Source organism: Tachyglossus aculeatus, chromosome 11 (genome assembly GCF_015852505.1).
Source record: "Tachyglossus aculeatus isolate mTacAcu1 chromosome 11, mTacAcu1.pri, whole genome shotgun sequence".
Lineage (NCBI taxonomy): Eukaryota > Metazoa > Chordata > Mammalia > Monotremata > Tachyglossidae > Tachyglossus > Tachyglossus aculeatus.
The window spans coordinates 14,944,316-14,957,707 of NC_052076.1; the positions used below are offsets into that span (position 1 = coordinate 14,944,316).

General features: G+C 47.7%; 1 protein-coding gene across 2 annotated transcripts in view; it reads right to left on the reverse strand.

Moving 5' to 3' along the window:
• The window catches only part of FBXL20 (F-box and leucine rich repeat protein 20), a 136,826-nt gene extending 129,088 nt beyond the window's left edge, over positions 1-7,738 (reverse strand). Inside the window, exon 1 of one of the 2 annotated variants that reach the window (XM_038754536.1) lies at positions 7,660-7,738. In XM_038754536.1, the coding sequence (XP_038610464.1) occupies positions 7,660-7,707 (48 nt within the window). In that variant the 5' untranslated portion in view covers positions 7,708-7,738. Of the gene's footprint in view, positions 1-7,173; positions 7,250-7,659 lie in introns of those variants that run through there. The other variant, XM_038754537.1, reaches the window with a different exon arrangement.
• Positions 7,739-13,392: the final 5,654 nt, after the last annotated feature.

A 13,392-nucleotide genomic window follows, 5' to 3' on the forward strand; every position in this document is an offset into this window, starting at 1 on the left:
CGTGACCTCATTGGGGAAATGCGTGATCAAAAGAATCAGTCTAATAACGACAACTGTGGTCTTTCTAAAGTATTGTACTAAGTGCCGGGGGAACATGACTATCGTCAGCGCTTAGTACAGTGCTCTGCACACAGTAAGCGCTCAATACAACTGAACAAATGAATGAATGAGTGGTACTCTCTTGTACTGTACTGGCGAAGCAGCCTGGCTTAGTGCCGAGATGCTGGGCTTGGGAAGTCAGAGGTCGTGGGTTCTAATCCCGGCTCCGCCACTTGTGTGACTTCACTTCTCTGGGCCTCAGAGACCTCAACTGTAAAACGAGGATGAAGACTGTGAGCCTCACGTGGGACAACCTGATAACCTTGTATCTCCCCCAGCGCTCAAAACAGTGCTTGGCACACAGTAAGCGCTTAACAAATACCAAAATAATGATTATTATTATTATTATATATATACATATATACCTGTATATATGTATATATGTTTGTACATATTTATTACTCTATTTATTTATTTTATTTGTACATATCTATTCTATTTATTTTATTTTGTTAGTATGTTTGGTTTTGTTCTCTGTCTTCCCCTTTTAGACTGTGAGCCCACTGTTGGGTAGGGACTGTCTCTATATGTTGCCAATCTGTACTTCCCAAGCGCTTAGTACAGTGCTCTGCACATAGTAAGCGCTCAATAAATACGATTGATGATGATGATGATGATGATGATGATTATTATTATTACTCTCCCAAGTGCTTAGTACAGTACTCTGCACGCAATAAGCGCTCAAAAATACGACTGAGCGAACCAATGACCAGTCCATCAATGAGATTTACTGAGCGCTCACTGTGCCCCGACCACTGGATTAAGGGCTTGACGGCAAAGGCCACTGGACGGTTCAAGGACGGTCATTTCCCCGATCTCCCGCCCCACCCTCTTGGCTCCTAGACTTAAAAAACTCGTTAAAAACTTCCACCCCTCGTCACCAGTGGCACCGTGGGATTCAGAGCAGTCACTTCCAGTTTCACCCAATTACACCCTGCCTGAGAGGCTCTCAAATGCCATCATTATTATTATTAAATATCGCCATTATTTTTAATAAACAGGATAGACTGACGGCCACCATCATGAAGACTGTGAGCCCCACTTGGGACAACCTGATCACTGAGCCCCCTTTTTCCTCTCCTCCTCCCCATCCCTCCTGTCCTACCTCCTTCGCCTCCCCAAAGTGCCTGTATATGTTTGTACAGATTTATTACTCTATTTTACTAGTACATATTTACCATTCTATTTATTTTATTAATGATGTGTATATAGCTATAATTCTGTTTATTCTGATAGCATTGACACCTGTCTACTGGTTTTGTTTTGTTGTTTGTCTCCCCCTTTTAGACTGTGAGCCCGTTGTTGGGTAGGGACCGGCTCTATATGTTGCCAGCTTGTACTTCCCAAGCGCTTAGTACCGTGCTCCGCACATAGTAAGCGCTCAATAAATACGATTGAATGAATGAATGAGAGGCTCTCGGGGAGTGACGCAGAATACTCATCACAGGCCTCGCCACCCCGCCCCCTAAAAACCTCGGCCAGCAAAGTGAGAACGCCGTCTCTTTTTCTGAATCACGGGCTAAAACTCTTTTAAATTAGCTCTTACTGAGAAGCGGGGTGGCCCAGTGGGAAGAGCCCCGGCTTGGGAGAGCGAAGACCTGGGTTCCAATCCCCGCTCTGCCCCTTGCCTCCCGTGGGACCTCGGGCAAGTCACTCGACTTCTCCGGGCTCAGTTTTCTCCCCTGTAAAGTGGGGGTTCGGTACCCGTTCTCCCTCCCCCTCAAGGACTCCGGGCCTCATGTGGGACGGGCACCGCGGGACGGGCACCGTGGGACGGGGACCGCGTCCGTTTCGATCGGTCATCTTGTATCTACCTCCGGCACTTAGCACGACACTTTAATAATAATAATAATAATGTTGGCATTTGTTAAGCGCTTACTATGTGCAAAGCACTGTTCTAAGCGCTTGGGGGGATACAAAGCGATCAGGTTGTCCCACGTGGGGCTCACAGTCTTAATCGCCATTTCACAGATGAGGCAACTGAGGCTCAGAGAAGTTAAGTGACTTGCCCAAGGTCACACAGCAGACTTTAGAAATACCACCATGGTTATTAGTCCTAGAAATGATTCTTTTCAACACACCTCTCCCGAGTCATATTTTTTACCTGTTTACAAAAACTCCAAACTGGTTTTCAAATGCAGCTTATTTGGAGGGCTCTTGTTACAAAACGAAAGAAAAAAACAACCCAAAACTTGGAGAAAAAGAATGCCTGCGTTTCGCTAACACCAACCTGTAGATAGCTCAACTGCAGGGTTGATTTTTCCAACACGTTTAAAGCCGTAAGACATTTTCAACGCAGCTAGCGATAAACACGTGACTTCATGTATGCCACCAGTTTACTAATAATTTACGAGCAGTGGCGGGGGAGAGGGGGGTAAATACTTTTTGGCACACTCATTTCTGATGATGAAACTCATTAAAACACGTCATTATTTCCTCTGCTCTTGACTTTTCCACATTGTCTCGCTTTGGCTTTATAAGCAGACGCTTCTGTAATGATAACAACGTTACAAACGGCTTTTGAGCGCTCCTTTCTCCTCAACCTCTTTCCCCACCCGAGGACGTATTTAGGAAGCACCAGCTGCTGACTGCCTCCACACCCATCAGGACAGGAGGACATTTCCTTCACTAATCTTTTTATTTTAGCGCGACAAAGCCGGTTATTCTCGCGGCAAGGCGGTAAAATGCCCAAGAATTGTGGAAGCGGGGTAATGTAATTTTAAAGCACGGCTACAACGAAGAACGGCTTCCGACGATGATTTATTTATTGACCCTACAACGAGTTACTGCACAGGGTCACCGGCCAAGAGTGAGCCAGAATAGAAAAAGCAATAACCACCACCACCCTGAGCGTCGGTCTCGAGAAGCAGCGTGGCTCAGTGGAAAGAACCCGGGTTTTGGAGTCAGAGGTCATGGGTTCAAATCCCAGCTCCCCCACTTGTCAGCTGGGTGACTTTGGGCAAGTCACTTCACTTCTCTGGGCCTCAGTTACCTCATCTGTAAAATGGGGATTAAGACCGGGAGCCCCATGTGGGACAAACCTGATCACCTTGTAACCTCCCCAGCGCTTAGAACAGTGCTTTGCACATAGTAAGCGCTTAATAAATGCTATCATTATTATTATTATTATTTTAGGGGCTCTCGGCCGCAAGACTCCCGTTCAATAACGTTTAGATCGCACGGTCCGGCCTTTCACTGGAATATTTCATCTGAAACCACAACCGCACACTTAATTCGTCCCGCGATACCAAACCCCCCGCTTTAGGCGAAGCAACGAAAAAGCCACACGCCCAGAAGCGGAGAGTGCACGGGCCGAGGAGTCGGAGGCCCTGGGTTCTAATCTCCACTCCGCCCCTGGTCTGCCGCGCGACCCTGGGCGACTCGCTTCACTTTTTGGGGCCTCGTCCGGAAAACGGGGATTGAGCCCCACGTGGGACGGGGACTGCGTCCGACCTGGTACGCTTGTATCCACCCCAGCGCTCAGTACAGAAAGAGCCCGGGGTTTGGAGTCGGAGGTCATGGGTTCGAATCCCACCTCCGCCCCGTGTCTGCTGCGTGACCTTGGGCAAGTCACTTCACTTCTCTGAGCCTCAGTTCCCTCATCTGTGAAATGGGGATTAAGACCGTGAGCCCCAAGTGGGACGACCTGATCACCTTGCATTCCCCCCCCAGCGCTTAGAAGAGTGCTCTGCACATAGCGCTTAACAAATTCACTCAATCGTACTTATTGAGCGCTTACTGTGTGCACAGCACTGTACTAGGCGCTTGCAAAGTCCAAGTTGGCAACATCTAGAGACGGTCCCTACCCAACAGTGGGCTCACAGTCTAGAAGGGGGAGACAGATAACAAAACATATTAACAAAATAAAATAAATAGAATAAATATGTACAAATAAAATAAATAAATAGAGTAATAAATGCCATCATATTATTATTAAGGTGCCTGACACATAGCAAGCACACAAATACCCTAAGTCATTACTACTATTACTATTATTATTCTAATTCTATTAATATTACTATTCTATTACTACTACTATTCTATTACTACTAATAGCATTACTATTATTATTATTATCAGAGTATTACTATTCTCTGGGCCTCAGTTCCTTTGTCTCTGAAATGGGGGTTAAGACTGTGAGCCTCAATGAGGACAGGCACCTGTCTACATGTTTTGTTTTGTCATCCGTCTCCCCCTTCTAGACTGTGAGCCCGTCGTTGGGTAGGGACCGTCTCTAGATGTTGCCGACTTGCACTTCCCAAGCGTTTAGTCCAGTGCTCTGCACACAGTAAGCGCTCAATAAATACGACTGAATGAATGAATGAATGGTAGATGAACATGTCTTCCCAAGCGCTCAGTCCAGTGCTCTGCACACAGTAAGCGCTCAATAAATACGACTGGATGAATGAATGGTAGATGAATGTCTGTCTTCCCAAGTGCTCAGTCCAGTGCTCTGCACACAGTAAGTGCTCAATAAATACGACTGAATGAATGAATGAATGGGAGGTGAACATCTGTCTTCCCAAGCGCTCAGTCCAGTGCTCTGCACACAGTAAGCACTCAATAAATACGACTGAATGAATGAATGAATGAATGGGAGGTGAACGTCTGTCTTCCCAAGCGCTCAGTCCAGCGCTCTGCACACAGTAAGCACGCAATAAATACGACTGAATGAATGAATGGTAGATAAATGTCTGTCTTCCCAAGTGCTCAGTCCAGTGCTCTGCACACAGTAAGCGCTCAATAAATACGACTGAATGGATGAATGAATGGTAGATGAACATCTGTCTTCCACAAGCGCTCAGTCCAGTGCTCAATAAATACGACTGAATGAATGGATGAATGAATGGTAGATGAACGTCTGTCTTCCCATGCGCTCAGTCCAGTGCTCTGCACACAGTAAGCGCTCAATAAATACGACTGAATGAATGAATGGTAGGTGAACGTCTGTCTTCCCAAGCGCTCAGTCCAGTGCTCTGCACACAGTAAGTGCTCAATAAATACGACTGAATGAATGGATGAATGAATGGTAGATGAACGTCTGTCTTCCCATGCGCTCAGTCCAGCGCTCTGCACACAGTAAGTGCTCAACAAATACGACAGAATGAATGAATGGTAGGTGAACGTCTGTCTTCCCAAGCGCTCAGTCCAGTGCTCTGCACACAGTAAGCGCTCAATAAATACGACTGAATGAATGAATGGTAGGTGAACGTCTGTCTTCCCAAGCGCTCAGTCCAGTGCTCTGCACACAGTAAGTGCTCAATAAATACGACTGAATGAATGGATGAATGAATGGTAGATGAACGTCTGTCTTCCCATGCGCTCAGTCCAGCGCTCTGCACACAGTAAGTGCTCAATAAATACGACTGAATGAATGGATGAATGAATGGTAGATGAACGTCTGTCTTCCCAAGCGCTCAGTCCAGCGCTCAGCACACAGTAAGCGCTCAATAAATACGAATGAATGAATGAATGGTAGATGAACGTCCGTCTATTCTAGCGCTTAGTAAAGTGCCCGGCACACGGTAAGAGCTTAACAAATACCATTAAAAACCCCCAAAGCGCTCACCCTCCCTCACTCCCTCTCCCCCCCCCCCCCACCACGGTGCTTTGGGCAGACTCCAAGAACCGTCTCGGCTTCTCCAGCCTCCGGCCGCATACGTGGGCTGAAGAATTCCCCGGACTTTCCGAATTGGATCCCTAAATTTGTGTTTTTTCCCTTTCACCCGGGAGATCGGGCCGTTTCCTTCCCGATTCCGTGGGGCGGGCCTCTCCGCCACAACAACAACAACAACAACGGCGACGACGACGACGACGACAACGGTCCCGGCTAGGCGCTGGCTCCTGTAGGCTAGGCACTGGACTAAGCGGTCTGCGGCGTCCCCCCTCCCGGTGCCCCAACTTGGGTGGGCGTGGGGGTGGGGGTGGGGGTGGGGGTGGGGGTGGGCTCCCTCCCCCAGCTCCCTCGTCGGGCGGGCGATGAGGCCCGGGCTCTGTCCGTCCGTCCGTCCGTCCCCCCCCCCGGGCTGAGCGCTCCCTGGGGAGGGCAGGCCCCATGTTCCTGGGGCGGGCAGGCCGGTTGTTGGGGTCGGGGGGCGGTTGGGCGCCGGGACCCCTGGGCTCGTCGCTCCCCTCAGGGCTGGGGGAGGGAAAACCCCCCCAACACCCCCCCCAACACACACCCCCTCACACAGCCCACGCACACACGCCCCCACACCGCCCCACACTCACACCCCCCACACACGCCCCCCCCCCACACCGCCACATGCACACACACACACCCTACACCACACACATCCACAGCCCCCCACACCCCCAGACACCCCACATACCCCCCCACAACACCCACACCCACACCCCACTCACATCCCCCCACATACACCACGCACACACACCACGCACACCCCCCCCACACACCACGCACACTCCCCCCGCACATTCCCCCCACACCTACTACACTGATCCCCCCACACATACCACACACACACACACACCCCAACACCACACAGATTCCCCCCACACACTAGAAACACACACACCCCAACACCTCACAGATCCCCCAACACCTCACAGATCCCCCCACACACTAGAAGCACACACACCCCAACACCTCACAGATCCCCCCAACACCTCACAGATCCCCCCCCCACACTACACACACACACCCCAACACCACACAGATTCCCCCCCACACCCCTCCCCCACATCCCCCCTACACTACACACACGCACCCCAACACCACACAGATCCCCCCACACATACACACACACCCCCAACACCTCACAGATCCCCCCACATACTACACACACACACACACACCAAAACCACACAGATCCCCCCCCCACACACCCCACCCCCCCCACATCCCCCCCACACTACACGCACACACCCCCAACACCTCACAGATCCCCACACACACTACACGCACACACACTACACACACCCCCACCACACAGATCCCCCCCCACACACATCCCCACACACACACCACACACACCTCCCCCACACAACACAGCCCTACTCCCCACATCCCCACACGCCCCCCGCCCCCCCCGCCGTGCTGGGGCCTCCAACCTTCCTTCCCTCGTCGTCTCCCCGCCTCCTCCGGTCGGCGGGTCGGTGGGTGGGCCGCTCGGTGGGTCTCCCCGGGGCCTCCCTCCCCTCCCCCTCCCCCTCCCCCTCCGCCTCCCTCCCCTCAGGCCCAACTTGGGCCCCGAACCCAAGCAGGCCGGACCCGGCAGCAACGAGGCCGCTGATTGGGCCGCGCCCCGACGCCCGCGGCGGGGGGGGGGGCGGGGGCCGGTCGCACGCGCACAGACGCGCGCCGACGCGCACGCGCGGGGAGCCGGGCCGCGCCGGGGGAGGGGGGGAGCGGCGCGAGACCCCCCCCCAACACACACACACACACACACACACAGAGCGGCGCCCGGCCCTCGGCCGCCCCCCAGCGGCCACGCCAGCCCCGACCTGGGCGCGGGGGAGGGGAGCGCGGCGCACGACCTTTGGCGCCGGCCGCCCCCCCCCCCGCCCGAGGTGGGGGGGGGGGGGCCCGTCACTCACCGTCGCCTTGAGCCCGAAATGCAGCAGGCGGTCCCTGCTCGGAGCCATTTTCCGGCCGCCGCCGCCGCCGCCTCCCCCGGGGACTGCAGGCAGGGCTGCGGCGGGCAGGCGGACTGCGAGCGGCGGGGCAGGGGCCCGGGCCCGGGGAGGGGGGGGGGGGGGGGGGGCGGGGCCCGGGCGGCCGCCAATCGGAGCGCGGCGGGCCGTGACGTCATCCTGGCGGGAGAAACGAGCGTGCGGGGGGCGGGGCGGACCCGTGGCGGCCGCCAGGGGGCGCCCCGCCCCCGGGGAGGACACCAAGGCGGCCCCGGGACTATTCGTCGAGCGCTTACTACGTGCCAACCGCTCCTCATTCATTCATCCATCCACCCATTCATTCATTCATTCAATCGTATCTGTTGAGCGCTCACTGTGTGCGGAGCACTGGACTAGGCGCTTGGGAAGTACAAGTCGGCAGCGTATTCATTCGTTCAATCGTATTATTGATTCATTCATATTCATTCATTCAATCGTATTCATTCATTCAATCGTATTATTGATTCATTCATATTCATTCATTCAATCGTATTCATTCATTCAATCGTATTATTGATTCATTCGTATTCATTCATTCAATCGTATTCGTTCATTCAACGTATTTATTCATTCATTCAATCGTATTTATTCATTCGTACTCATTCATTCATTCAATCGAATTTATTGATTCATTCAATCGTACTATTGATTCATTCATATTCATTCATTCAATCGTATTTACTCATTCATTCAATCGTATTTATCCATCCATTCATTCAATCGCATTTATTTATTCATTCGTATTCATTCATTCGTATTTGTTCATTCATTCAATCGATTTATTCATCCAATCGTATTATTGTTTCATTCATATTTATTCATTCAATCGTATTTATTTATTCATTTATTCATTCATTCAATCGTATTTACTCATTCATTCAATCGTATTTATCCATCCATTCATTCAATCGCATTTATTTATTCATTCGTATTCATTCGTATTTGTTCATTCGTTCAATCGAATTTATTTATTCATCCAATCGTATTATTGTTTCATTCATATTTAGTTATTCATTCAATCGTATTTATTTATTCATTTATTCATTCATTCAATCATATTTATCCATTCATTCATTCGATCGTATTTATTTATTCATTCATTCGTATTTATTCATTCATTCAATCGTATTTATTCATTCGTATTCATTCATTCGTATTTATTCATTCATTCAATCGAATTTATTTATTCATTCGTATTCATTCATTCGTATTTATTCATTCATTCAATCGTATTTATTCATTTGTATTCATTCAATCGTATTTATTCATTCATTCAATCGAATTTATTTATTCATTCGTATTCATTCATTCGTATTTATTCATTCATTCAATCGAATTTATTTATTCATTCATTCGTATTTATTCATTCATTCAATCATATTTATCCATTCATTCGATCGTATTTATTTAATCATTCATTCGTATTTATTCATTCATTCATTCGTATTTATTCATTCATTCATTCAATCGTATTTATCCATCCATTCATTCAATCGTATTTATTTAATCATTCATTCGTATTTATTCATTCATTCATTCGTATTTATTCATTCATTCATTCAATCGTATTTATCCATCCATTCATTCAATCGTATTTATTGAGCGCTTACTGTGTGCAGAGCACTGTACTAAGAGCTTGGAATTTATTGAGCACTTACTGTGTGCAGAGCACTGCACTAAGCACTTGGGAAGGACAAGTTGGTAACATTCATTCATTCAATCAATCGTATTTATTGAGCGCTTACTGTGTGCAGAGTGCTGCACTAAGTGCTTGGGAAGTACAAGTTGGCAACATATTCATTCAATCGTATTGAGCGCTTACTGTGTGCTGAGTACTGCACTAAGCGCTTGGGAAGTACAAGTTGGCAACATACTCATTCATTCAATTGTATTTATTGAGCGCTGTTTCCAGAGCACTGCACTAAGCGCTTGGGAAGGACAAGTTGGCAACGTATTGATTCATTCAATCATATCTATTGAGCACTTACTGTGTGTAGAGCACTGCACTAAGCTCTTGGGAAGGAGAAGTGGGCAACATATTCATTCATTCATTCAATTGTATTTATTGAGCGCTTCCTGTGTGCAGAGCACTGTACTAAGCGCTTGGGAAGTCCAAGTTGGCAACACGTAGACACGGTCCCTACCCAACAGCGGGCTCACAGTCTAGAAGGGGGAGACAGACGACAAACCAAAACATGTGGACAGGTGTCATCAGAATAAATAGAAATAAAGCTAGATGCACATCATTACCTCCTTCCCCTCCCCACAGCACCTGTATATAAATATATATATATATATGTTTGTATATATTTATTACTCTATTTTATTTGTACATATTTATTCTATTTATTTTATTTTGTTAATATGTTTTGTCTTCTTGTCTGTCTCCCCCTTCTAGACTGTGAGCCCGCTGTCGGGTAGGGACCGTCTCTAGATGTTGCCAACTCGGACTTCCCAAGCGCTTAGTACGGTGCTCTGCACACAGTAAGCGCTCAATAGATACGATTGAGTGAATGAATTAAGAAAATAAATAGAATAGCAAATATGTACAAGTAAAATAGAATAATAAATCTGTACAAACATATATACAGGTGCTGTGGGGAGGGGAAGGAGGTAGGGCGGGGGGATGGGGAGGAGGAGAGGAAAAGGGGGCTGTCTTAATCTCAGCATTTCTCCGCACGGTACTCATTCACACCCACTCATAAAACTTTTGTATATATTGACCAACACACCCTATTGAAACACTCATCTACAGATCTTTTTTTTTTCTCTTCTACGCATGATTATTATTATGGTATTTGTCAAGCGCCGGGATAGAGAGACAAGTTAATCCGGTCAGGCACAGTCTCTGTCCCACATGGGGCCTGAGGTCTAGAGGAGAGCCCATATTTAATCCCCACTTTGCAATCAATCCATCGTATTTATTGAGCGCTTACTGTGTGCACAGCACTGTACTAAGCGCTTGGGAAGTCCAAGTTGGCAACATAGAGAGACGGTCCCTACCCAACAGTGGGCTCACAGTCTAGAAGGCTCACAGTCTAGAAGACTGCAGAGGAGGAAACTGAGGCATGGAGCGATTAAGTGACTTCCCCGTGGTCTCGCAACAGGTAAATAGCAGAGCTGGGATTAGAACCCAGGTCCTTCGACTTCCAGGCCTGGGTTCTTTCCCCTAAACCTCTCTGCTTCTCTATGTAATCAATTTTCTATCTCCACTGCTAGACTGTTAATTCATTGCATGTGGATCGCTCTCTGCTTCTCCACGTAATCAATTTTCTATCTCCTCTGCTAGACTTAATTCATTGCATGTGGATCACTCTCTACTTCTCCATGTAATCAATTTTCTATCTCCCCTGCTAAACTGTTAATTCATTGTGTGTGGATCGCTCTCTGCTTCTCCACGTAATCAATTTTCTATCTCCCCTGCTAGACTGGTAATTCATTGCGTGTGAATCGCTCTCTGCTTCTCCACGTAATCAATTTTCTATCTATCTCCCCTGCTAGACTTAATTCATTGTGTGTGGATAGCTCTCTGCTTCTCTACATAATCAATATTCTATCTCCCCTGCTAAACTGTTAATTCATTGCGTGTGGATCGCTCTCTGCTTCTCCACGTAATCAATTTTCTATCTTCCCTGCTAGACTGTTAATTCATTGCATGTGGATCGCTCTCTGCTTCTCCACGTAATCAATTTTCTATCTCCCCTGCTAGACTTAATTCATTGAGTGTGGATCGCTCTCTGCTTCTCCACATAATCAATATTCTATCTCCCCTGCTAAACTGTTAATTCATTGCGTGTGGATCGCTCGCTGCTTCTCCACGTAATCAATTTTCTATCTCCCCTGCTAAACTGTTAATTCATTGCGTGTGGATCACTCGCTGCTTCTCCACATAATCAATTTTCTATCTCCCCCGCTAAAATGTTAATTCATTGAGTGTGGATCGCTCTCTGCTTTTCCACATAATCAATTTTCTATCTATCTCCCCTGCTAAACTGTTAATTCATTGCATGTGGATCGCTTGCTGCTTCTCCACGTAATCAATATTCTATCTCCCCTGCTAAACTGTTAATTCATTGCGTGTGGATCGCTCTCTACTTCTGCACGTAATCAATTTTCCATCTCCCTTGCTAGACTGTTAATTCATTGCGTGTGGATCGCTCTCTGCTTCTCCACGTAATCAATTTTCTATCTCCCCTGCTAAACTGTTAATTCATTGTGTGTGGATCGCTCTCTACTTCTCCACGTAATCAATATTCTATCTCCCCTGCTAGACTGTTAATTCATTGCGTGTGGCTCGCTCTCTGCTTCTCCACATAATCAATTTTCTATCTCCCCTGCTAAACTGTTAATTCATTGCGTGTGGATCGCTCTCTGCTTCTCCACGTAATCAATTTTCTATCTCCCCGCTAAACTGTTAATTCATTGTATGTGGATCGCTCGCTGCTTCTCCACGTAATCAATTTTCTATCTATCTCCCCTGCTAAACTGTTTATTCATTGCGTGTGGATCGCTCTCTACTTCTCCACGTAATCAATTTTCTATCTATCTCCCCTGCTAGACCGTTAAGTGTCTTTATATGTTGCAAACTTGTACCTCCCAAGCATTTAGTACGGTGTTCTGCACATAGTAAGCACTCAATAAATACGATTGAACGAATAAATGAAAGTCATTGCATGTGGATTGCTTTATTCATTCAGTCGTATTTATTGATGATGATGATGGTATTTGTTAAGCGCTTACTACTTGTATCTATTCTATTTATTTTATTTTGTCAATATGTTTGGTTTTGTTCTCTGTCTCCCCCTTCTAGACTGTGAGCCCACTGCTGGATAGGGACCGTCTCTATATGTTGCCAACTTGCCCTTCCCAAGCGCTTAGTACAGTGCTCTGCACACAGTAAGCGCTCAATAAATACGACTGATTGATTACTATGCGCACAACACTGTTCTAAGCGCTGGGGAGGTGACAAGGTATAGACTGGGAGCCCACTGTTGGGTAGGGACCGTCTCTATATGTTGCCAACTTGTACTTCCCAAGCGCTTAGTACAGTGCTCTGCACACTAAGCGCTCAATAAATACGACTGATGGACAAGGTAATCAGGTTGTCCCACGGGGGGCTCACAGTTTTCATCCCCATTTTACAGATGAGGGAACTGAGGCCCAGGGAAGTGAAGCCCAAAGTCACACAGCTGACAAGTGGCGGAGCCGGGATTTGAACCCCTGACCTCTGACTCCAAAGCCCGGGCTCTTTCCACTGAGCCACAGGGCACTGTACTAAGCGCTTTACATCAAGTGCTTAATACCAGGCACACCACAGACGTTCAAAACAGAGGGAACAAACCACAAAAGCAAGTTGTCACCCCATCTTGGCTTGAAAACAGTGTTGGCTGGGAGGCAGGGGGCTGGACTGGTGGAAATACTAAATAACCACAGTATACGCTAGGCACTTCCTATGTGCCAAGCGCTGTACTAAGCGCTGGGGTCTATCCAAGATAATAAGGACAGTCCCTGTCCCACACGGGGCTGCCTGGAGGGAAAACAGGTATTATTTAGAACAGTGCTTGCACATAGTAAGCGCTTAACAAATACCATCATCATTATAATAATAATAATAATAATAATAATAATATTGGTATTTGTTAAGCGCTTACTATGTGC